Here is a 26,063-nt window from a genome sequence, read left to right as displayed (position 1 = left end):
TTTTAAAGAGATTCTTGCTTGCGTAGTGGTACACCACACTGTATCGTGGGACTACTGCAGGGTAAGAGGGGACTGTGGGAAAACTTTTTCAAACCGTCAAACAAATTAGAACCACTATCGGTGTGCACAAATTCATTAAAATGTGCGCTCTTTAAAATGATTTGCCGACATTTGATTTGACACTATTCATTGAACTATTGAAGATTTAGTAGTAGGCAGTGTGAAATACTAAATAAAATTATTACTATTGATTTTACCAACAATGTAGAAATTATTGTTTTAAATAAAAGAAACTGTCTGAAAATGGGATGGAAATAAACATACCAAAATTGACTTTTTAAAATCGGTACAAAGTTACATTAATAGATGGGGTTAAAGTTTCAGCCATATTGTAGGTTGGAAAAAATGTTGGAATACTGCTGAAATATTTTTCTTCTTAATTAGCATTCTGGCATCCAGCTTTTATTAACAGTTTACCTGTAAATTAGTAGACATAGGCAGAGTGACATCCAGACCGAGAGGCTTCCACGTGTGCCCCAGCACCGTCTCGTGGAAGTTCCTCTGGATGATGGCCTGCGCCAGCCGGGCGTCTCGGGGGCAGGTGACCCTCCCGGCGTACAGGGCGGAGCACAGCCCTCCCGCCGGACCTCCGCGGCCCCAGTGACGTACGCCTGAGGAGCAGGCCTCCGCATCACCCCAGCGGAAACCGTAGTTAGCACGCCAACCTGGAAATTGCAGTTCGGATTTAAAATTTGTGTCTACTACCATAACACAGAGCGCAAATTTAACCCAAAATCGCATAATGTAATTTGGTCATGTTGATGTTCGTTTGGTCTACCAATAGGAAGCCAGAAAGGCACGCATCACAGTTTAAAGTTAAGAACCCAACTTCACGAACAACTCTATCGGCGCGCCGTATTTGCAAACCGATATTGAGTGTGGAATTTTGTGATAAAACTACTATTGTAACTTGAATACATTCACACGTCACAAAGCAATAATGGCTTGTAAAATTGAACACTCACTCGAAATTAGTGAGTGTTAACACTATGTGTCCTATCTAGATATTGTTGGTCGATAGATATTGACCTTGAGGTATATAAGCGCAGCGCTCCTGTATGACACTATGTGTCAGGGCCAGAGAAAACTCCAGCCTCGTCTTCACAGCATCCTTAGGTCCTGGGGCAGATCCTCCTTGGGGTGCCCACAGGGAGAGAGTCCGTAGTAGGTTATTCTTTATGCCTGTTGGAGCCTGGGGAACAATCAACTTAGTTAGTAAATGAATCAAAGTCATGGTTCTAATGTCGTAATAAAAATAATTTTACAACTTTAAATTTTCAATGATTGATAAAATTTAGGTCATTCGTATGAAGTGCTACTTTAACAACATTTGCAGTATGTAACTAGGTACGCACAGGTGCAAAACAGATTTGGAAATGATAAAAATAACTTGTGGCTTATAAATGGCATCGGCAATCATAGATTTTAGCGTTTATTCTTTTTAAGACTTAATTCTTTTGAGTCTACTGCTATCTAAAGTGTATGGAATTAATATTTGAGGGATGACATTTTGTTCAAAGACATTAAATCAGTTACATCCTGAAAACCGGTCCAACTCCAGTAAGGCTGCTTTCATCCGACTCCTCATTTGTTAATGGATCCCAAAATATGTTTATACCGCACAAGAATCTCAAATGTCCAGAGCCAGTAGGACAATGGCATCCCCAATGGGAAATGTTGTGAAGCTGAGAGGAATGGGGAGGGGAATTCAGATATGGTCACCAAACACATCTAAAGTAGGTAATTTCAATGTTTCGATTCTTAAAGTTTGTCTTTAGCGATACTGAGAGTATTTATCACTCTGAAATGTTAGGTTCTGGCAAACTTATGTAACTTGAGCTTTTAAAAATGATTCAGTATAAATACTTAAGTTCGGGATAATCTCTGAGACAATTAATAATATTACAGTTCAAAGAACCAACCTCCATGATAACATTAACGCACAGGCTTGCAAACAGTGGTGGTATAGAAGATGGATCCTCAGTGACGATCCACAGGCGACATTTGGGACTAGAGTGGTCCTGGGATGAGATGAGGATGCTCTGTATAGCCGAGTGAGCCCAACCACCCGCCCCAATGAGCACCCCTAACCATCCACCGGAATTCTTGGCCCACTGGACTGAGGTAATAAGATGTTGGAGTGCTTCTTCGTTCATCTCTTGGGACACCCATACCTAGAGATGTCATCAGATTTTGTTGAATAAATAAACACATAATAAATTAAAAGGGATATAATTTAATAAAATTTTAGTTCAACAATGTCATCATGCCTTGCACCAATACAGAGATAGCTTTGAGAGATTTGAATCATAATTTTTTTAGAGACAATCTCCATAATGCGAATGTTAACTGTGTTAAAATGTTGGGCACGCGTATGGCATATTTTTCCGGTTGAAATATGCTAGTAGGTTAGTTCATCGGAGCACCTTCCATTAACAATACTTGTGTCGTACGTATTGCGCTTGACTTGATAATTACCATTTGACGAGTCACATAAGAAAAAATTCGAGCCCAAGGTCTTCTTCTAAAACGGCCTCGCGGGAACTGGCTCCCTCATGGCCTGGGTTCACAGTAACATATAATGTATAAAACTAGGTTGACATGACTAAAACTGTATTGTAATTGTAATATGTGTCATTTACAAATAAATAAAAGGTCAGAGTAGGGGCTGGAGGGAGGCAGACAGAGGGGTTGGAAAGAGATAGCGAACCGGCCATACTCATATCGTGCCCGAAACAGTGGCAGTGGTAGCGTTCAACCACTGTCAGACCCTATAAACCCCTTCCAAAGCAGATCACCAGCAATCATCGCCCACTCTACAAATCTCTCTGCTCTGCCCGGTCTACCTCGCTCCAACTTCTGTCTGTACTCGCCATCTTTCGCTTATGACCCTCTCCTCATCGTGGACCATGGACTACCCTACCTCTCTTTGGACCAGACCCGGCAACGTCAATGTCCGGTCCTGCTTTAGAGTACTTTTGTGAATAACACAGGATTTCCTAGCGAGACAGGCACATTACATCACCCATGTAGTAATGTACTTAATAAAGATGAATGTATACAGTACGCCCTCAAGCTAATTTAATTGATGTTTTATAAAAACGAATATTAAATATTATTTATTTTACCTGCTTAAATTGATTCATGCCAACAACATGGCCGGCCCTTATCTTTATTTGGTCAATAGGGTCTGTGCCTGCGGCTCCTACAACAAGGATTGGCCGCTCAGGTGCGCCCCATCTCTCCACCACGGCCAAGAGATCTCCCTCTGGGAACAGTTGGTTCACACCTGCAAAATATTTATGTTTTAGTCAGTGTACAGTCCTGTTGGTGAGAGATCCGTTGTAAATTCTCTTTTTTGATACATTCCATGAGAAAGGTTGCAACTGAGTTATGAACAGTTACTAAATTACAAACCATTTTTTTATGTAATATTTTTACTATTTCAAATAAGGAAATATAAAAAAAAAATCCAAAGAATGTCACCATCTCAATGAGAATCCTTTTGGAGTTTTCTTCAGTCTGGTACGTACCATAATATTGATTATTCCTATTTGATAGCTCGTAGTTAAAACAGGACTTCGCTAAGCTAAGTCAATTAAGATTTACTATTATGGGAGGAGCATATAGAACTAACTGGAAGTAGTCCAAAGAAGACAACTTAAAATAATTATAAAAAAACCGTCAGATTAATTGACTCGTGAATTATTCCTAGAATTTAGTGTTTTAAAATGAAACAGAATCTATAAAAAAAATACAGAAAGATAAACTAATATTAGTCATTTAGCACCAGACCGAGAACCACTGATAATACGGACCAATGATAATCCCTAAATACATTAAATGTTTAAACTATTAAACTCCCTAAAGAAATTCAAGCAGAAAAAAATTATGAAAATTTTAAGAATAAACTTAAAATTCACTTTACCTCAGACTAATTTGTTTGTTTGGTAAGTTATTTTATTAAAAAATATTTGTAAACACGGGAATTTAAAATAAAAAAAATAAAGCGTATAAGATATCTGTTATTCTGTACACATATGTTCATAATTTCAAAGTTTATATGCATGGCAGTATTCCCAAAATGAATTCATGTTAAAAACTTAAAACGACACCCCCTCCCTAAACACGAGTTATTCTAAAAAAAAAAGTTACATTGTCATCAAATGGCCAATCTAAGCCATTATTTTTTTTTAAATATTTGAACGGTTCCTGTTAAAAAACGATTCTAGGTCTGTTTCAGCTTTTGGACAAATCATGATCAACAAAAAAGCACAACTGTCTTATAGTTATGCAAAAAACAATGGTGTACATTGGTAATTTTATGACAATGTTACATTTGAATTTGTGTGAAACATCCCAAATTAATCTATTTGTCATTTTCTTACAATACTATAATTTGAACAAGAAATATCACCTAAAATCTGTGCTGCTGCCTTGAGAAAAGATGAATGCAGTTTATCTGGTTTGATAGCCCAAATAACGAGAACCTTCTGGAATGGTGTCAATACTATATCGGCTGGAATGTTCTCCCAATCTCCCGAAGCAGCAAATTTTCCCCATAAATCTTTGTTTGTTAATCGAAGTTTTGTATATAGCTCTGGTAAATTCATCTGCAATAAAACATATCTCTGTAACTTGACAATTATTTCTTATATTTCTTTTATAAATCTTAGTAACCCCACCTTTGAGACCAATATTTTTCTAGGCTACCGTATTAACGTGTGAGACGGCAATATAGGATAAAATTACACCTATGTGCATTGTTGTTATATCTGTCTTAGTTTGCAGATTTAAGGGTTAGGAACTCTTTGTTGAAAAGTAAAAGGTTCTTCTTATAATTGTGTTTATTCATGTTACAAATAATAGGTATGGATTTAGCTACACTGTTCATTACCCGAGGGTTGGTAATTCTCTCGTTTGAGAAGCTTGTTCCCTGTCACTATAACCTCACAAGCATATGTTACACTCTAGCGACATCTGAAGGACTCTGGAGTAAGCTTTATGACTAGCACCATCTATCGCTTAAATACTCAACTAATTAACATCCATCACAATTGTAAAATGCAACGCATTATGCATTGCATGCTTTATAAAAATAAATTTAATTGTGATCAAAGAACCCTCACACTATCGTCGTCCAGGTAATAAACGCTAATTCTGTCATTTAACTAATAAAACACCGTCACATTAAAACACACCGCTTGGTTGGTATGACTTAATCTGCTGATTCATCACGACCAGACTAAATGCGTAATATATCTATGGTTTACAATATCCATATCAGGGCTGCCAATTCGTGGATAATTCCTCAAATTACAGATAATTTTTAAGATTTTTGAAGAATTGGGTTACATATTTGTGGGAAGAATTTTTGTGCAGAAAATGAGGGGATTCTGGGCATTTCTAAATAATATTTACAATAATTGTGAGAACGTACAATATTTCGTTTTCTTTCGCAGAAAATTTTCAAAAAACTATATTTAAAGCTTGAACGAAAGGGAAATTCCAAAAATGACTACATAATAAAAAATGGTAATTACAATAGAATTTCGAGGTAGAGGTTCTTGTGGGGAATTTGAACATCTCTTGTGGGTACTTAGAAGGTTCTTGTGGGGAATTCGAACATCTCTTGTGGGTACTTAGAAGATATGCATTGGCAACCGTAGTCCACATTCACATTAGAACCGATGAAAATGTTGTAATGTAAGTTTTTAAATAACGATAAATTGTTTATCAGGTGCGGTCATGGATCTATTTTTTACTTTGGTTCATTACAACAATTTTAGCGAGGAGATGTTTATATTTTACCTAGTGTTCTGCAATGTTAAAACCGGGTTATCTAGAGAATAAAAACATCTCATATGAATGAATGAACGGGCTTGTCAATTTGAAATTCTGCCCTGCACACTTGGCTTCTGTCCTCAAAGTCAGCGACAAAAGTCTTGTAGGAACGTGTTCGTATAATCTCCTCAAGGGCGTCGGTAATATTTGTTTGATGTGTCTAGATATTGGATAAGAGAACATTGTTTGGGTTTTTCCTTATACATACTACTCGTGTCTAAATGAGTATCTAATTTCACTACCTACTATCCATTTTGTAAAAAGTTGTTCCCATATTATGTTTACGCTTTTAAAAAAATATTTTTGAATAATTATTTGTGACATTAATGACCCATTATAAAACCCAAGAAGATAAGAAAACGAATATGTAGATGTTTTTAAAAGTTTTCCTCAAAATGAGATGGGTATTTCAAATATTCAGATAATGTTATCTATATTGACCTCGATTATTTTATGAATTGAAGTATTTCACATAATTAACTGGTCAAAAAAATATGTACGTAGATAACTAACTTATCTAACTTAACTAACTAACTTATTTCCGACCAGGGCCGGTCCTGAGCCATACGGTGCCAGGTGCGTGAAAAATTTTGATGCCAAAACCAGTAGAAGCCTGGGTAGGTGGTTACTGTAATTAATAATATTCGGATGACTTGTATTTTTGTGTAGCTCCGTTAATAAAAAATAATCTCAAAAAAGATGTGTTAGAATCGTTAGGTGTAAGGTACTTATCAACGTCTTGGCAGCGACTGCTCCATTTTTGCCGGTTTCGTTTCTGACAACCATCATAAGGGCATGAACACAGTTTTTATGGTGGTTGAGAGAATTCAAATAAAATGTAACAAAAAAGATCAATAAAAACAGTTTAAATGCTATGTTCAGAGCATGTTTTGCAATCTAAACATTTCTTTCCTTACGGTTTACGAAAAAAAAAAAATACTAAAAAGGGAACATAACATAACTTTTGTTGCAAAATAACACCACCTTTCCTGAAAATAAGTGTAATTCTTAAAAAATAATGCAAAAATCACCAAAAATAATGTGAAATTTTCAGGTCCCTACACAATCATACAGCACAATCGAGTGAATCGTACAGTCTCATGTCGGATCATGTCAAGAGTCGGTCATTTTTAGGTTTTGTTGATTAGCCAATTCCTCCATTAATCAAGCATCCCTACAACTACAAATCATAGAGGATACACCATCACATAGAGTACATAGCAATGTGTATAGTATAAAACGTGCCTTGGTCACGTGAAATCAGAAGGATCACCTTATATGGTGATCGACGGAACAGCAGCAAGCGCCAATCCAAAAATCATGCCCATAAAAGGAATGATTAACTACAGACGAGGGGGAGAGACGAAACAGGAGGAGAGGCGGGAACAGCGAACTTGAGTATGGAGAACTCCTCACTTCAGCGCGGAGAGCAGTGGACTTCAGTTGGGAGAGCAGACGAGCCGAAGTTCGCTGTGTGGGAGGTTATTAGCCACTAGGCCGAAGGCAGATTTACTTTGGAGGGTTGTACGACGCAATGGACTCGAGAGAAGAAACCTAAACAACCCACAACAGTGCACAGCAGTAAGCGCTTTTAAATATATGGTACCGTAACAAACGTAAAGAAACAGAGTCATTAACTTCCAGTGTACAATTGTTCCATGTAATAGTTTTAAGATAATTTAGTAATATATTATGCATAACTTTTTTGCCAAATAAATGGTGTTTTCATTTTGACGGATCCTTGAGAGATGGCCTAAACTAGAGATCCCTGAGATAGTGATAAAATGGCTAGCGTAATATACATTAAATAAATTCGTTTTTTAACAGTTGATAGTAGGTTTTTTTGTTATTTGTTTTTGGGGTGTTATGCCGTGTTGCGCTAACTCCTTCTTTAGCCAACGTTTCGGACAGCATTGCAGTGTCCATCATCAGGGCAGATGTGTTTTCAATACAATAATACATCTGCCCTGATGATGGACACTGCAATGCTGTCCGAAACGTTGTCCGAAACACCCCAAAAACAAATAACAAAAATACTTTTGGCCGTGAAAATCTTAAATCATATTTAGTTGATAGTAGGATTCACTAATAATTAGTAGTATATAGTTGTCAAACAGAATTGAATAATTATTTCCGTCTTTAATTTGTATTAAATAAGGTCTTGATCAAATTCATTTTAAAACGCCTTCGAGATGATCTTTCACAAAAACCATCCAATTAATTATATTATTTCAACACCTTTTTCTATCTAATGGAAGGTTTTTTATAAAAAAGATACAAAAAGTGTTTTGGATTTACCCAGATGATATTATGTTTCGTTCTTCCCATCGGCCAATTACTCATTTATTACATTAGCTAATTAATACATATTTAAAATTACTAGGTATTAACACCTAATCATCAGTACTTACTTTTTTTAATGTGAATGTAAGTACTAGTAGAGGGTATTTCCTTGTGAAATTTTAATCACAAATCAGTAAGGATTTTTTTTTACTAATGTTTTTTCACAGTTATGGAAGGTATTGAAATGCATGACTCTCCACTCTACTCGCCTCTGGATAAAAATATTATAATTTTTTTTTAATGAACGAAAAAAATAAACCTACTCAATAAAACATTAAATGGCTTAGAACTCTTTACAAACATGCAACAAGGTATTCCTAATTCGACTCTGTGAAGACAGAAGAGTTCCTCGCTGGTGTGAGTGTGGCAGTAGGGGGCAGTGACAAGCGGGTAGTGTTGTTGTGTTGTGTGCCGGGAGAGTGTGTGTTGTTCTGCGCCCGGCCTAGTGCAAGTTTGTCGCGAGTGAGTGTTGTGTTGTTGAAGTGAGAAGAGACTGTTCGCCCAGTTGAATATGTGGCGGAGCGGGGCGAGCCTGCTGCTCCTTTGGCTGGCTGTGGGCGCTGCGCAGCTTCAAGGGCGGTATCGAGCCAGGAATCCCGCTGTTAAAGAAAAGATCCTTCAAACACTTCATCCTTGCGAGAAAAGTTCTTGTTATCCGGCCACGGGAAATCTTCTCATCGGCCGTGATTCTAAATTGTTCGCATCGTCAACTTGCGGCTTACAGGGCCAGGAACGGTACTGCATTGTATCGCATTTGGAAGACAGTAAGAAATGCTTCTGGTGTGACTCCCGCCCGGAGACGAGCAACAACCCGGATCTGAACCACAAGGTGTCCAACATCATTTACCGATACCATCCCAGCACTCGACAACGATCTTGGTGGCAGACCAGAAATGGAATCGAAAATGTCACCATCCAACTTGACCTGGAAGCTGAATTTCACTTCACTCATTTGATGATAGTTTTTAAAACTTTACGACCAGCCGCTATGCTGGTTGAACGATCCTTCGACTTCGGGAAAACATGGCAAGTTTATAGATACTTTGCCCACAACTGTGATGAAGCCTTCCCAGGAGTCCCGAAGCATTCCCCTCGCATCCTGACTGACGTGGTTTGTGAATCGAGGTATTCCAGTGTTGCACCCTCATTTGACGGAGAAATCATCTTCAGAGTGCTACCCCCAAACATCGTAGTAGCTAACCCATATTCGCAGGAAGTACAGAATTTACTAAAAATGACTAATTTACGTATAAATTTCACCAAACTTCATACGCTTGGCGATGATCTGTTGGACAATCGTGCCGAAATTCAAGAAAAGTATTATTACGCTATCACTGACATGACTGTTCGAGGTTCCTGTTCTTGCTATGGGCACGCTTCCAGATGCCTACCTCTCCCCGGAGTAGAATCCAAGACAGACATGGTTCATGGTAGATGTGAATGTACGCACAATACCAAAGGTCTGAACTGTGAAATTTGTGAAGATTTCTTTAATGACCTGCCATGGAAACCAGCGATTGGAAAGACTCCTAACGCCTGCAAACGCTGTAATTGTAATAACCATGCGGCCACTTGTCATTTTGATGCTGCTGTTTACGATTCAACTGCTAAAGTAAGTGGCGGCGTTTGTGATGATTGTCAGCACAATACAATGGGGAAAAACTGTGAACAATGTAAGCCCTTCTTTTATCAAGATCCTGACTTAGACATTCAAAATCCAGAAATCTGTAAACCGTGCGATTGTGATCCTAGAGGGTCGCTCGACAAGGGCATTTGTGATCCTCTAACTGATGCCGCCACTAACCAGCAAGCAGGCAAATGTCACTGTAAAACCAATTTCGACGGCAGACGATGCGACAACTCCAAAAATGGCTTATAGAATTTATTATAAAACATAAAATTCTTTTATTATTAGTAAATATATAAATAAGTTCTGCTGTGTAATTACTATTACAGTTTGATAATGCCTTTATCATCAGGCGAAGCAGGTCACGTGTAATAATAACTACCCAGCAGAACTTATACTTATCTCTTTTTTTAATAAATTAAACAATAATATTACATATTGAATATATTTGAACAAAAAACATAAAATTAAAATGGAGCTCTACAAGTTAAACTTGTTAACAATAAATAAGTTATCCTTACACTAAAAAGCTTTTAAACACTTCAGAGAAGCGACGCAATGTTGATTTGAATTAACATTAGGTCTCAAAGTGTACAAAAAACCATTTTTTTGTTTTATGTTAGTAATTGGTAAATAAACATAGATCAACAAACAAACCTGAATAACCATAACCAATGGCCACCTGTCTTCACTTATCCATGTTGGAATCTCTTGGGAGTTGAAATTATTCTGAACATGGCTTTCGGGAATAATTATCAAAACCTCCCATTCCTAAAAATAAACAAAAAATCACGAGACTTGTTCATTCAACGTTGGACAGGTAAATAATAACGGTTTTTAAGAAATTTATATTAAAATAACAGAATAGTATGTATGAGACGATGTGAATGATGCAAGGATTGTGTGCTAAGACTGAGCTTTGTGGCAGTACATCCTCTCTGCCTATCCCTGAGGAGAAACGGCATAATAGCTAGTTGGGTAGTGAAAAAGGGTTCCATAGGGAAATTGAAGCATAGGGTGGAAAAAAGGCGATATCTGCCTAATGCCGTTTAATCTGTTATTAGCTCGACGATAGTCTATTTATTCCCTGTTTTACCGCCTGACAAAAACACATTCTGATCTGACATACATAGATGTTTCTGGGCATATTTAAATAGACCAGTGTCGTAAGCCATTTCTCTGTCCACCCGGTCCATAGCGAAATTTCTTTTGGGCAGTGGGGTGGTGTGCAGTACTTGGTGCATTTAATTTGTCATTTATTTTGGGCAGTGGGGTGGTGTGCAGTACTTGGTGCATTTAATTTGTCATTTCTTTTGGGCAGTGGGGTGGTGTGCAGTACTTGGTGCATTTAATTTGTCATTTCTTTTGGGCAGTGGGGTGGTGTGCAGTACTTGGTGCATTTAATTTGTCATTTTATTGTCAGTGTGCGGCACTTGGTGCAATCAATTTGTCATTTGTCATGTTTTTTATAAAAGCAAACAATAATATTTCCTAATGTTTTATTAAATTTGTATGTTTATGTTACTGTTTATTTATTTTTTTGTACACTTTTTTATTTTTCATCTAATAAAATTATATTATTTTTAATACTTAAGCAATATTTTTACTTACAACATCATTGAGTTGGTGTTGGCATATTGGTGGAAAAAGGGTGCAGTACTGTGCAATAAAATGTATTTTGTGAATATTTATTTTTTTTACTTTTTAATATATCGAATAATATACAGTTTTCCCTTGATTTGTAATCATTTTCTAATAATGTAAATATTCATTGAAATGTCAACAGAGCGACTGAACTGCTCAACGAGTCTGCATTGACCATCGACATTTTTAACGTAACCTACAGGCAGTTTAACAATTATCTTTTGACGTATGTCACAAAGTAGTGAAACTGACCTTTTTATGTGTTTTGCTATACTTTTTGTCTAATTTGTAATCTTCTCCATAATATATTGGTGAATAACCGTTTTACGGAGAACATGAAAAATAAATAAATAAATAAATAAATAATCTTTGAAAGCGATTATCTCAGAACGCAATTTTAGCGATAACGCCTCTTTTCCAACTAATGCTTCAATTGGTATCAAGCCTGCTGGCAAGTGGAAATTCTGAGTTCAATTCTTGGTGGTACCAATTTACATAATTTTTCTTTGTACTCTTCTTTTTTTTTTTTTTTTTTTTTTTTTTTTTTTATATTTACTCCACACAGGAGGCCCTGAAGAAAATAATTTCCCTCAGGGCCTATGTCATCTTTGGGGATGCTGTGTGGAGGGTCTTTTTGTGGAGAGGAAGGAGTGAACATGGGTCTTGAAGAGTCCCATGTTGTAGGAGGGAGGAAACACAGAGGCCGGCAGTTCGTTCCACAGCCGAGCTGTTGAACTTAAGAACGAATCATAGAAGCGACCCGTTCTCATGTGACAAGTGTCAACTGTGTACAAATGTTGGGCGCGCGTTTGGCGTGTATCCCGACTACGCACCGGTGCCGAAGGGATCAATGACGCTAGTTCCTCAGAGCATCTTCCATTGTAATACCGATAGAACAAGGACAGCATACCTACCTGACGCCTGTGCTCTAAAGATCTTCTGTTTAATTGTTGAAATTATTTATTTATATTATATGCCCATATGGGCTTTTACAAATATGTGATAAATATAATAATTTAATGGAACATTAAGACGTAAAATTTGTTAAAGCAATTTTGAAATAGGACACATGCAAAAGAATAATAAAAGCTAACATTCAAATTTATTTATGAGGTACGTTATGATAGCCTTCTTGTAACTAAAATCTGTGTAGTTGAACACACCTACTATATCTGAGAAAGTAATGCCAACTGCATGTAATCTAGGTACAAGCGTGTATCTAAATGACTCAGTCATGATATTGTGGTTGCAATTAAAAACAATTTTTCATTGAGTATTTCTAGTTGGTATATGGAAGGTAATTAGGCTAAGGAAATCAGGGCTGTCTATAATACTATTAACAATTTAAAAAATAAAAGTTTTCTATCTGAGAGTTTGAGTAGTTTAAATTCTTTCATCAAGTTGTAATTTATGGTTTATAATTATTATTTGAATATTTTTAATATTGTTTCAATAATTTCTTATCGTTAATAGACTTTGGGATACCTGCTGAGGAATTTCCTCGGGGTAAATGAGATGAAGGAGGAACAGAGTGACGGCGCAGTGGTGTTCCTTATGCAGAGCAGTCAGTATCCGCTCCAGTATACCAATCACAACCTGTCGACTGACTGATTGCTTTCCATCTTCATCACGGGAAATATTCTGAAAGAGTGACATGGTTAATTAATATGTAAATCACAAATCGTTCTTAATTAAAAGATAAAAGAGAATTCTATAAAGTTTATATCTTAGCACTTTCCAGGGCACATGTTTTAACGCACGCTCTGCTTACACGGCCACGCTCGAATAAAATTTGTGACAGAATTTTTGGCCATTTGGAGTTCTGTTTTCATTTTAGTTTTGTGAAACGACTGACCCATATAGCGTAGGGAGTGTGGCGAACCAATGCTCAGGGGGTAGAAACACGACCTGCAATAGCCATCCCAAGCTAAGGTGTGAGTTACCGTGCTGAGGCTGAATGACCTGGGAAACAGTGTCACGAACGGTGCCTCCGAGATACAGTGTCACATCTCTGAGTATTTAGATGTTACCCCAGCACTCAGGGCTTTGCTGGAGTGGAGTTTCTATTTCTCTAGATACTCGTGGGACAAAAATTGGACCATTCGAAAACTCCCTCTTTCCTCGTGGGGCCTTCAGGGAACCAAGGAGGAGTGGACTCCTCCGCCGCGGGGCCTACAGGGAACCAAGGAGGAGTGGAGAGGAGAAACAAAGTCCTCTTCCATCTTGGGGCCTTTAGGGAACCGAGGAGTGGAGAGGAGAGACAAAGTCCTCTTCCCTCGTGGGGCCTTCAAGGAACCAAGGGGGAGTGGACTCTTTCATTGTGGGGCCTTCAGGGGACCAATGGGGAGTGAACTCTTCCCCCAAGGGGCCTTCGGGGAACCAAGGAGTAGAGAGGAGAGATGAGACCTTCTTCCCTCGTGGGACCTTTAGGGAACCATAGAGGAGTGGACGGGAGATATGAGGCTCTCTTCCCTTGTGGGGCCTTCAGGGAACCAAGGGGAATTGGAGAGGAGAGATGAGACCCGGGAAGACACATTGTGGAACCAGAAGACATACCCACATATTCAATGACAACCCTAGTAAACTTTTTAAAAGGGACCTGGTGAATGTTAAGGGAATGAGGTAAAATGGGACATAGCGGGCCTATGGCCTAAGTGCTCACGGGAACTATATGTAAACCGTCTCCGCTCTATAAATCAATAAAAAACTGACCTATAATGATATGTCCTTGGGACGTATAATGTAATAATTCATCAAATTTCAAAGTTAATTTTCAAGTTCTGTAAAGATTCTATTGAAGTTCTGTTATTATGTCATTACTGGCCAGCTATTGTACATAACTGAAATGGTAACAGAACTAGAATAGAACTTTGATGAATTTTTCAAATTCTGTAAAACAACCCGTCCTTAGATTACGATTATTTAAATTGAGTTTATTCTTTTTTTAATATTTTAGAATGATTCTTTATTATTATATTGCAAATGTTATCTAAAGAGAGAAAAAAACTCTTACAAGCCTACTGACATCATTTATTTACAGTATAATCTTGTTGCATATGGAAGTTTTTGAAGAATTCTGGGAGGCTATTCACCACTATTTCAATTTCAGTTTAATTCAATCAGTAGTTTCATTGTTTAGCCATTTTTGCCCTAAAAGTCGCACACGCAGACTCCAAGGCTGCACGGCAACAGAAGCACACAAACGCTCGCCGTATAAAAACGGTTGGTTAGACAGTGAAGATTTTATGTGTGTGGGCTTTATAATACCACTTGAATCTAAACATAACACCTCCCAAACAGGACCAGGGGTGTAGATAGGAAAAATACACAAACACAACGCAAACGGAATTCGGACTCAGCAGTTTAGCCGAAAATATCGTCATGAACGGAATGACATGTTCAACCTCGGTCGGATGAGGATAGAAAATGCGTAAAGTTTAAGAGCTAAATCAAAAATAAATACCCTGTCAGGTTTAATCGGCAATTGATGGCTCTTCTTAAGAAAAAAAAATATTATAGAGTATTCTTTAATTTCGTATGAAAATGTGATAAAAAAATGGTCTGCAAGATAACATAAAGGTGTTCTGGTCATACTCAAAATAATTACGAAAAACCAATTGTATTCCTAAAGAAATGCATATTAGTGATATTTCTGCAAATGATGGAGATCACATGGCAAATATATTCTCTCAATATTTTTCATCTGTTTATACGTTTTAAGTCGAAATCACCTACTAATGATTCAATGTCACACATTACTGATCACAACCAAAGTAATCTGGGTAAAATAAATATTAGTGCAGATGAAATAAAATGTTTTTTTAATAAAATAGATTCCAGTAAAGGTCCTAAATCTGATAAAATTCCTCCTTTGAAGGTTGCTGTGCAGATTTTTTATGTTTACCACTTTTTATTATGTTTAATTAGTTGCAACTATAAATTTGTAACTTCTGGTGTACCATAGGGGTCAAATCTTAGCAAAATTAAACAGCGATTATGATTTTTTCTAATTATGTTTAATTTTCTAATGATTCTCGCTAATTCAAATTTTTCGTAAATTTAAGTCTGTTTCCGATCATCAACTACTTCAAAATGACCTCAACTTACTCAATAACTGGTTTACTGTCAATGTTAATTATTAAATACTTAAATGTTACACTTTAAACCTAATTGAAATGGATATTTCCTATGTTATTAATAATTCTATTCTTAAAAAGTATCTTCAAAAAGATATCTAGGAATCACTATTGATTCTAAATTCATATTTGATATACACAATGACATTAAGTGCAAATTACTTAAAATTATGGGATTTATTCACAAAATATGTAAACCATTCAAAAACCCTCAATCAATTCTAACCCTTTACAATGTTTTTATTAGAAGTCAACTTGAATATGGATTTACTATTTTTACATTGCTGCAAATATGAAAACATTGTAGGGTTAAAATTGTAAAAATAAAAATTACTAAGACCGTTATCTTTCAAATGTGATCTACATGACCTTCTTAGATGATATGAAGTACGTCTTGAATACTTCAAGATTTATTTACTTAAAATTAGAAGGCAATTGACTGGTCTAATATATTTACACAAAATAATTCACGGCCATCTTGATAGCAGGTACATTTTGTATGTTTTAGCAATATTGAAATAAATGTTCCCAATTACCATTATTTAAGACACCATAGCATGTTTCACCTGAATACATTTAGCCTATTTTAGCCCTCTGACTCAAATGTGACAACTGTATATGTAATAAGATAGAGTGTGCTGAAGTAGACACTTTCGTCGATAATTTATACAGATTCAGAAAATATGTCCTGCTGTTGCTAAAAAATATGTTGCGCTAATTATATTATGTTTTACTTGTGTCTGTTTTGTCCTTTGCCTCTCTTTGTTCTATTTGTCTTTTGAGGGAGCTTTATATAATTTTTTATTATTTTGGTTTGTCTTTGTATCTTTATTAAGATGTACGCAAATTAACATATCCTATTTCTGAGTAGATTTTTGTAATTGTATATTACATATTGTGTATTAACTGAGTTTTAATAACTGGATGTTCTCAAGTAAGTGAAATCATCTGTAAAAACCCAGTATAAATATATAAAATAATGAAGAAAAAAAGTACCGGCAAACTTGAAGAGAAATACATACCGAACAGGGTCCGGGCATGGCCTGGAAAGTGTTAACTATAAAAAAACTCTTAAAATGTGAGCCCTGGCGCCATTAAATTTGTACAGATCTTTCCATCTGGAATATGTAGGTGAATCCAAGTATTTTCAACTAGTAAGGTAATTTCTATCATGCTTTAAAATATGCATTCAACGGTTAAAAAATAACACAAGACACAAAATTCCACATTATTCAATTATTCAATAAGCAAAAAGATTTGAAAAAAATACTATGGTAAAATATTAAAAAATAAAAAGGATAAAAAATATTACAGGATATCTAGGATTTACAGTCAAGTCCCTTTAACACGTAATACCCGGAGGTTCAAAATAAAACACATGCGGCGATGGTGGGTCCAGATTGACCCGGCTGAAATGATGAAATTAAAAGGCTTTTTAAACAAAGTCACAAACAAAAATCAAAATACTAGAAATGTGCCCGAATGGTTGACAACATCTGCGCGGGACTGTGAGAGACAAAGACGGAAGGACAGAGCAAGAGATATGCTGTTTCGTCGGCTGCTCGAATTCAACTGAGAAGAAATGGAATTTTTGCGTGTTTTTATACACAATTATTCTAATGACTTTTTTAAAACGTGTCCGATTTTAATCATTTTTGAGTCGAAATGTGGGTAAATATTTGATTAAAGAATAGACAAAAGGAAATTAGCCTAAACGAGATATTTGCGGCAAAATCTTTTATTTAAAAAACACCGGGTCAAATCAGACCCATCACCGGAGTCGAGGTGTTAATAAGTTTTCAAGGAACCAGCCAATTGGAACTTTGTTGTATTGTAATAATACAGTGTGAGGTGTTTTTTATTAGACCAGTTGTGTTGACTGTAGGTTAAAAAGTGACATCCACAGACTATAGAGTAATCAATAAACACTCCTACCAACATTCTTAAGCGGGAAAACCTTTAAGAGGTTTGGACTGTATTTCAAACTCATACATATTATATAGAATGTTGTGCTCACCCTAGAATTAGCCAGAGCACTCAGGAACATGGGCATGACACTATTCACACTGATGATGGCCAGCGGATGTCTGTTGGACAGCGAGGCCACGGCCAGGCAGGCCTTGGCAGCCCTCGACGCCGGGCCCGAGTATTGCTGACATCTTTGCTCGACCGCTGCCCCCAGTTCTGCTGCCCTGGCCAGGGACTGCTTTATCTCCTCGCTAGAGCGGTGAGTGTCCTCAAGAGATTGGAGGAGCGGACCGTTGTGGAGGATGTCACCGGAAGATAGTTGGCTCAGTAGTGTCACCTGGAATAAAGATTTAACAGTATGTCTACTTGAAACTTATCAATGGGAAACTATTTTTTTTAATACAATACAGTGAAATCGAGAAAATTTTGTTTTTTTCGGTTCCTAATTTAACCAATATAAAAGGTTTTTATTTATAGATCCCTTGAAAAACTTTGTAAGAGAGTTTCACTATAATTAAATTGTTACAGTAAAACCCCTTTATAAGGTTCCCATGTAATAAGTTTTGTTTTCACAGTCGTTTGAGACGACATAATTATTGATCCCACAAACAAGTAAAGTTTTTTTTGGCCCCTTGACAAACCTTATAAGACAGTTTCACTATAATACATGGATTAACATGGTAAGCCAACAAAGTTTCTAATGTGAAATAAGTGTATTTACATGCAAAATTCATCTATAGAGAGAAGGAAAGGCCTCTCTGGTAAAAACTAGAATATATAATAGTAATAGTTCTCCATTCTTCAGTATTTCATGAATTATAATTATTGATGGGTTCAAAATTATTTCAGGTTAATATTATTGAAAATTGTGGGAAGTTGTGTGACCATTTTATAAGGAATAGATTGTAAAGGTACCTGTAATTTTGTTTGCTGTATTTGAAGGCTATTTTTATCTTGGTTAATTTTGTTTAGCTGTTCTTGCAACTCTGGTTCTTCTTGTTTAACAGAGTCATTGATGAATTGATCTAAAATGTAAAAATAAATCAGAAATATTTAGCACCAGTGGACTAGAGACGAAGTGTATATACTAGAACATATGTTTGGAACAGATATTGTAACAGTTATATTTGCCACCCCAGCAATTATATATGCAAGAACTGTTACTTGACTTCGACTGGCCACAAACGCTCACACTGTTAGCGTGTGGCTGGGTGGTCTCGACCGCGACCACGGAGAAGTCAGTTCTCAACGGGCAGCCCGCTGAAACGGACATCATACGGGAGACCTCTGACGGGTGAACCTCGTGGCGACATGGATTTCGAGTTAGTTAATTTTTAATACTGGACATTGTGCCTAGTTTACCTTTTAAATTATGTGAGAACTTTCTGATTCTCACTGGCGCCCTTTTCTATTAACCAAGGTCAGTTAAACATGTTTGTAAACGTCACTATTACGATATTTATGCTTCAATGCAAATTACCAACACGCTGGTGCTCCTTCGGACCCGTTGTAAATGTTTGTAATAAAATAATACCTGTCAATCCCTGAAGTTGAGGTGTGAAGTTGATGATGGAAATCATGGCCCGGTGATGAGGCTGCAGCCTGTCAGCAAGGGTCTTATCCCGGGAGTACAGGATCAGACGGAAGGCTGGATTGATGTTGCTGATGCCTATTATGTTGGGGGGAACCTGACCTCTCAGCAAGGAACTCCAGCTGTCTTCGATTGATGTTAAATCTTCAATGATCAGGACTTTTCCAAATCTAAAAATTAATAAATAGTTATTTGAAAATAGTGTAATAAGAAGCTCAATAATCTGAGATGGGCCCTAGAGCAATTTTGGGAGATATTTCTCCCAGCCTGATATGCACACCAAATTCATGGTGTCTCATTTTGCATTACGACACATGATTTAAACAATATTAGAGAGAGAGAACACCACACAGATTTTACATACAATACATATTAGATATATTTATACATATTATAATTTTACATATTAGACGCTCCTGAAAATTTTGAAATAATTCTTTGAAATGAAATTTAGTGAAATTTATTTTTATTTTTTATTTCCAAGTAAATAAGCACAAACTCGACAACCAACAATTACACATCTTCGGATCTACCGGATCTGCCCTGATGATGGACACTGCAACGCTGTCCGAAACGTCGGCTAAAGAAGGAGTTAGCGCAACACGGCATAACACCCCAAAAACAAACAACAAAAATATTTTGAATTATGTTCAAAAACAGCAAATTGTAATGTAAAAATAATTTTAGCTCTAGGGGTTAACATTGAACACCTGTGAACTTTTCCTAAAATAATTCACAATTGAAATGGCTTGCTAAAGAATTAAGAAAACCAGAAGACCGAATTCCACTGAAAATGATTGCAACAATTGCAATACTGTACGTCAGTTTGGGAGGATAAATGATTTGAATGGGCTTACCTGATGGCATGTTGGAGAGAAGTATTGAATTTTTCATTGTACTGAGGAATGACATCTTTCGGAGAATTTGCCAAGCGACTAAGTAGCCATTTAATTGCTCCTCCATTTGGGTCAATTATTAAGGGAACCAGGCCACATTTTGATTCTTTCAAAACCTTTAGAATAAAATAAATACAATATCATTATTTATCAATTACATCACAATTATGTTTAAGGATGTGAAGTATGTACATACCACGGACCAAGAAAAGGATAGACATGCCTAGCCAACATCATTTTGAAGAGTTGGAGGCAAACCATGTGACAATCATGTTTGGATCAGGAGGAATCATCAAACCAGGAGGGTTCCAAAAGTTCTTGAAGAAATCACAACATCATTTGTGCTCTGATGGTCGCCAAGAGCTCATCGAATAACCAGACTCTGGGCAGTAAAAAAAAGTTCGCTAAAGTAAGACAGCGATTTTTCTGCGTAGAGTCTGAATGTTCATTTTTAACTGAACCATCTTAATATGCATACTATCAAAACGGGTTGCGAAGCGATGCAAAAATGAGTGAGGAGAGTAAATTATAACACGTTTATACAAGTGTCTGACTAAACACTGGGTAAAATTTCGATCGCGCTGGCCTCGATGAATTATCTTATTATGAATATTTTTTAGATAAAACCTTTAGATTCACCTTAATTACTGTACGACACAACTTTTAACCTTCGGGGAGGTGGAAAATATTGCAATAAAAATTTCAATTACGTAAAACTAATATTAGCTTTCGTTTTGTGAAACGAGACCGTCCATTTTCAAACTTTTATTTGTTTATTGTCAAATGTCATTTTGTTTTGTTGGTATTTCTGTTACTATAGGACAAAACGAACGGCTAGAAGTAGCTAGAGACAATCGCGCGGGCGTTTTTTTTAATGTTAAAAAATTCCGTCAAATTAGTATTTACCTAATATGCATGCATTTTGTGCGTTGTGATTGAAATTTATTAGCTGGATTTTATTTTTTTACGTTCAAATTTTATTTAAGTAAACTATATCTGCGATGTTGAGCGGCTACGCTAAGTTTGTAATACAAAAGAAAGTGCCCCTTTTATAGCGCCTGCTCGCGTCAAGGCAAGAAAAACATCCCAGTTTTCAAGTAGTTTAGCGGCTACGCTAGGTTTGTGCAACATGGTTTGTGATTCAAAAGGAAGTGTCCCCTTAATACCGCCTGCTCGCGTCAGGGCAAGAAAAACATCCCAGTTTTCAATTAGTTTAGCGGCTACGCTAGGTTTGTGTAACATGGTTTGTGATTCAAAAGAAAGTGTCCCTTTTATACCGCCTGCTCGCGTCAAGGCAAGAAAAACATCCCAGTTTTCAAGTAGTTTAGCGGCTACGCTAGGTTTGTGTAACATGGTTTGTGATTCAAAAGAAAGTGTCCCCTTAATACCGCCTGCTCGCGTCAGGGCAAGAAAAACATCCCAGTTTTCAATTAGTTTAGCGGCTACGCTAGGTTTGTGTAACATGGTTTGTGATTCAAAAGAAAGTGTCCCTTTTATACCGCCTGCTCGCGTCAAGGCAAGAAAAACATCCCAGTTTTCAAGTACTTTAGCGGCTACGCTAGGTTTGTGTAACATGGTTTGTGATTCAAAAGAAAGTGTCCCCTTAATACCGCCTGCTCGCGTTAGGGCAAGAAAAACATCCCAGTTTTCAATTAGTTTAGCGGCTACGCTAGGTTACACAAACCTAGCGTAGTCGCTAAACTATTTTAAAACTGGGATGTTTTTCTTGCCTTGACGCGAGCAGGCGGTATAAAAGGGACACTTTTTTTTAATCACAAACCATGTTACACAAACCTAGCGTAGCCGCTAAACTAATTGAAAACTGGGATGTTTTTCTTGCCTTGACGCGAGCAGGCGGTATAAAGGGGGCATTTTCTTTTTCATCATAAACCATGTTACAAAAACTTAGCGTAGCCGCTCAACATCGCAGAAATAGTTTACTTAAATAAAATTTGAACGTAAAAAAATAAAATCCAGCTAATAAAATTCAATCACAACGCACACAATGCATGCATATTAGGTAAATACTAATTTGACGGAATTTTTTAACATTAAAAAAAACGCCCGCGCGATTATGTTTCTAGCCACTTCTAGCCGTTCGTTTCGTCCTATAGTAACAGAAATACCAACAAAACAAAATGACATTTGACAGTAAAGTTTGAAAATGGACGGTCTCGTTTCACAAAACGAAAGCTAATATTAGTTTTACGTAATTGAAATTTTTATTGCAATATTTTCCACCTCCCCGAAGGTTAAAAGTTGTGTCGTACAGTAATTAAGGTGAATCTAAAGGTTTTATCTAAAATATATTCATAATAAGCGAGGCCAGCGCGATCGAAATTTTACCAAACACTGTAATCAAATATTCAATTTTGGAAACAAGTCGGACTTTTTCTACCCGATATGAGATTCTCAAGTATGTTTATTACATAGCAAGCAATGCGCCCTTGTAAAAAGGACTAGTAATTCAAGACTGTGGTAGTACAATGCGAGTTGCCTGTAAACTGTCAGATTTCAAATCATTAAGGAAGACATACATGCCAACTCCACACTTCGCTTGGTTTGTTCCCCTCACCCTTTTGGGCACGTCTATGGTTGTCTTGAACTGTGGTATGTACATAATATATAAACGGAGCACCTACCTCATTAATGATAATAGCATTGTGCAAAGCAGTAGAATCTGATGGTAGACCATCTGAAATCCATTGCACCTGATCATCATGTGTGCTGAGGAAATTTTTCATGGAAAATTTGTCTACACCGTCACCGATTTGTTGGCACCACTTCTCCATTATGGAACTAAAAATAAAGATGTTACAATTATAAATAAAATTAGGAGTCAGGGCTACTAGCATGTATGAATGTGGACGAAGCAATGAGTATTATATCCTTTCTTTTCACCCCTGCGATGAAATCGAGCGATGATTAGTTATATAGTTAAATAAAGTTTGAATGGAAAAGAGGATTTAATTGCAAACTTACTTCCGTTCATTCTCTTTTTCATTTGAAAGATATGTGATAAAACCTGCAGCTAGCAGTGCCCTTATTGATATTTCATTGCATTCAGTTGTTAGTTCTTTCAGCTGAAATCACAAAAGAGCGTAGTATTAATTAATTCATTGCAAGCAGAATGTATTATATGCTTCATGAAAATATTCAACATTTCCTACATTTGTCTGCCATCTGCGGAACTCATCTGATAGCTTTAAGACCAGCTGTTCAGCCTTAGAGATGGTTATTTGTGCGGCAGACAGTTTAATTTCAATCTCGGTGGCTTCCTTGGTGTATGTGCTGAGCTGATCCTTCAGACTGGCCACTCTTTCGTCCACTGTGTTGAGACCGGTGCTTAGGGTCTGCACCTGGGATTCTGCATCAGCCAGGTTTCTGGAAACAGTGATTTTGACTTACATTAGAACATAAGCAAAATGTAAACAGTATAATACATAATTGTATAAAAATAGTTATGTGCTTGGTAATATTTTTGTTAACATTAACATCCCAAACAATTATTTTCAGTTATTTATGAATAGTCAAGATATAGATGCATTATTTGAGGAAGTTTTGAACAAAGAATGATCATGTGAATATGTTAAAATACAGTATTAAATTACAATATTATTGATCAGCAAGACGAGATAAAAAAATGCACCACACGGAGGTGACATCACACATACATTTGAATGCAGACTGAAGGTTAAACATCTCCGAACATGTCAATTCTATAAATGCATGCTCCTGGAATACATGCACACTTTAATCTCTACCATGAAGCATTACTAGTATTAATAAATGGAAATCAACCAAGGAAACATGGAAATAGACATGCTGGGTTTATCCTTGCAAGATAAAAAGTCCAATGAGTGAAGCAATGCAAAGTAAGATAACAATATTATCTCACGCAGGACTTTGCTGGTCAAATAGCACAGTTTTTATTTTCACTCTACCGGTTTCGGAAGAACCCTTCCTTCGTCTATTATATTATATTATATATTCTCCTGACGAAGGAAGGGTTCTTCCGAAACCGGTAGAGTGAAAATAAAACTATAGTGGTCAAAAAAAAATTTATGTGTTTTTTTATTGTAAACTATTTTAATGCCTTTTAGTACACAGTATATCGATAGCAGTAGTGTCCTTTTGTGCCCTCTATGGCACAAATTGTAAAAACTCTTAAGGAGTTAGTCCGACGGCCGGCATAGTCCAGTGGTAACGCATTGGACTGCCATTCCGAAGGTCGCGGGTTCGAACCCGGCGTGCGCAAATAAGTTTTATTTGATTAATTTGTGTTATTTCACAATTAATTAATTAAAATAATATATAGTATATTTGCGGCACGTTCCAGAGTGGAAGATACTACCAGTATCGCCCTGGTGTAAGACCACCATTCAGAATTGAAACGTTGCTCCAAATGGCTTTAGCCGTGTTTAGTGACTAGATCTGAATAGCCAGGTACTTCCCCACCTTCCTCTCTCCCTTCCCCACTTACCTTCAGCCTCACAACATCCCCCAATTGGGGATGCCATAGTCTCACTGGCTCCAGACGGGAGCAGTTGGGACTCTTGTGAGGTATTCACTATAAAAAAAAAATAATAAAAAAAACCAGCGGCCGAGAATTCGAATTTGGTCAAAAGACGGTCTCGTGATCGGACGTTTTTTTAGAACGAGACAGAAATACCATATTCATTCCACTGCCAGCCGTATACTCCGCGCGGCGGTCGAAACCTACAGCATGGTTCCGATGAAATAACAATTATTGTGTTTGAATTTTCGGTTGTAGCTTTCTTCCTAATAAGTAGTTACATACATATTTGTAAATTATACGTCGGAGTGCGTAAACATAAATAAATACAAATGCAGTGCGTTGACATAGTAGGTACGAAATAGGTAGGTATTTGAATAAACATTTTTTTTAAATTTTTCAAATATTTTTGTTCACTTGTTTTTTTTAAAATTTTATTTTACATAGGTTTTACAAAAGTGATTAACATTAAGTTTGATTGTAAAAAAATCTCTCGTTTTACATATTTATCCGTTTGTACGATAGGTATTACCAGTAAGTTTTATTTATAATACTTATGTCAAAATAACCTCGTTTTTTCCCCTAAAACAAGAAGCTCAATTCACAATATGACATAATGAAACTGACAAAAAGTAACACTAAAAATATTAAATATGTTGAATTATACCAATGTAATAGGAAATTGGACAATAGAATAGAAATTATTAACAAAAACATGATTTGAATCGCACATCACGAATCAAAACCGTTATTTTGACGGGAATCATATACGCATAGACTAAAATGCGGCATTGCCTGCTCTTTTGTAGCCAGTTAAATACATTTATATGAGGAAGATTTCGAAACAGAAATTATACATTTTTATATTTTCGTAGAAAGCAATCACTTTGTGGTTTGACATTTTAATGAAATAAAACAATATTTTTTGTTTAAAACCACGAATTTTTTTATTAATTTTAAGACCGACCGGTTTCGCTACACTCGAGCATCGTCAGGGTACAAAATTAAACTAATCAAAAATACAAAATGTGTCATTATATATACATACAGAGGGAGATAGAAAGTAAAATCAAAATGAAACAACAATATAATAAAAGAAAACAATTAGTGTACATAAATATTATAATAATAGAGAATAGGCATTAATAATTGTAAGGTGATTAAGGGATACTGGGAATTTTACAGTTTATAGGGAATATTCCCAGTATTGGGCTTTTTGACAAATCTAATTGATTATTCAGAATTAAACTTTTGGTTTTAATGGCTTTCTTTATTTCTAGTGCTTCTAGATTATTCAATTTGTTACTATGGTCTTTTCTATGGAGAATCTTAGCACCGGTGCTTTTATTGAATGTATGATCTGTTTCAATAAGATGATTGGCAAACTCTGAAAAGCCATTGCTATTTAGGCATCTAAGATGTTCTTTAATCCTAATGT

The 26,063-nt window shown here is 36.4% G+C and overlaps 2 protein-coding genes across 3 annotated transcripts in view; one reads left to right on the top strand and one right to left on the bottom strand.

The window, feature by feature from the left end:
* The window catches only part of LOC149423787 (cytoplasmic dynein 2 heavy chain 1-like), a 52,754-nt gene that overhangs the window by 16,459 nt on the left and 10,232 nt on the right, over window positions 1–26,063 (bottom strand). For both annotated transcript variants that reach the window (XM_089631807.1, XM_089631806.1), the window contains exons 6-19: window positions 23,280–23,493; window positions 23,092–23,192; window positions 22,752–22,908; window positions 20,071–20,225; window positions 19,157–19,383; window positions 18,538–18,647; window positions 17,672–17,959; window positions 13,004–13,159; window positions 10,532–10,645; window positions 4,478–4,673; window positions 3,189–3,349; window positions 1,983–2,234; window positions 1,090–1,252; window positions 478–725 (exon numbers count right to left, since the gene is read on the bottom strand). In XM_089631807.1, coding sequence (XP_089487933.1) covers window positions 478–725; window positions 1,090–1,252; window positions 1,983–2,234; window positions 3,189–3,349; window positions 4,478–4,673; window positions 10,532–10,645; window positions 13,004–13,159; window positions 17,672–17,959; window positions 18,538–18,647; window positions 19,157–19,383; window positions 20,071–20,225; window positions 22,752–22,908; window positions 23,092–23,192; window positions 23,280–23,493 — 2,542 coding nt within the window. The remainder of the gene's footprint in view (window positions 1–477; window positions 726–1,089; window positions 1,253–1,982; window positions 2,235–3,188; window positions 3,350–4,477; window positions 4,674–10,531; window positions 10,646–13,003; window positions 13,160–17,671; window positions 17,960–18,537; window positions 18,648–19,156; window positions 19,384–20,070; window positions 20,226–22,751; window positions 22,909–23,091; window positions 23,193–23,279; window positions 23,494–26,063) is intronic.
* LOC149423788 (laminin subunit beta-1-like) lies at window positions 8,560–10,399 on the top strand. Its single transcript, XM_089631812.1, has one exon. It carries the CDS (start codon window positions 8,759–8,761, stop codon window positions 10,124–10,126), a length of 1,368 nt encoding a protein of 455 aa, XP_089487938.1. The 5' UTR covers window positions 8,560–8,758; the 3' UTR covers window positions 10,127–10,399.

Source organism: Hesperophylax consimilis, chromosome 5, assembly GCF_061612785.1.
Source record: "Hesperophylax consimilis isolate HC1 chromosome 5, BYU_Hcon_1.0, whole genome shotgun sequence".
In the NCBI taxonomy this organism is placed as follows: Eukaryota; Metazoa; Arthropoda; class Insecta; order Trichoptera; family Limnephilidae; genus Hesperophylax; species Hesperophylax consimilis.
This window is presented reverse-complemented; position numbering and strand designations above follow the sequence as displayed.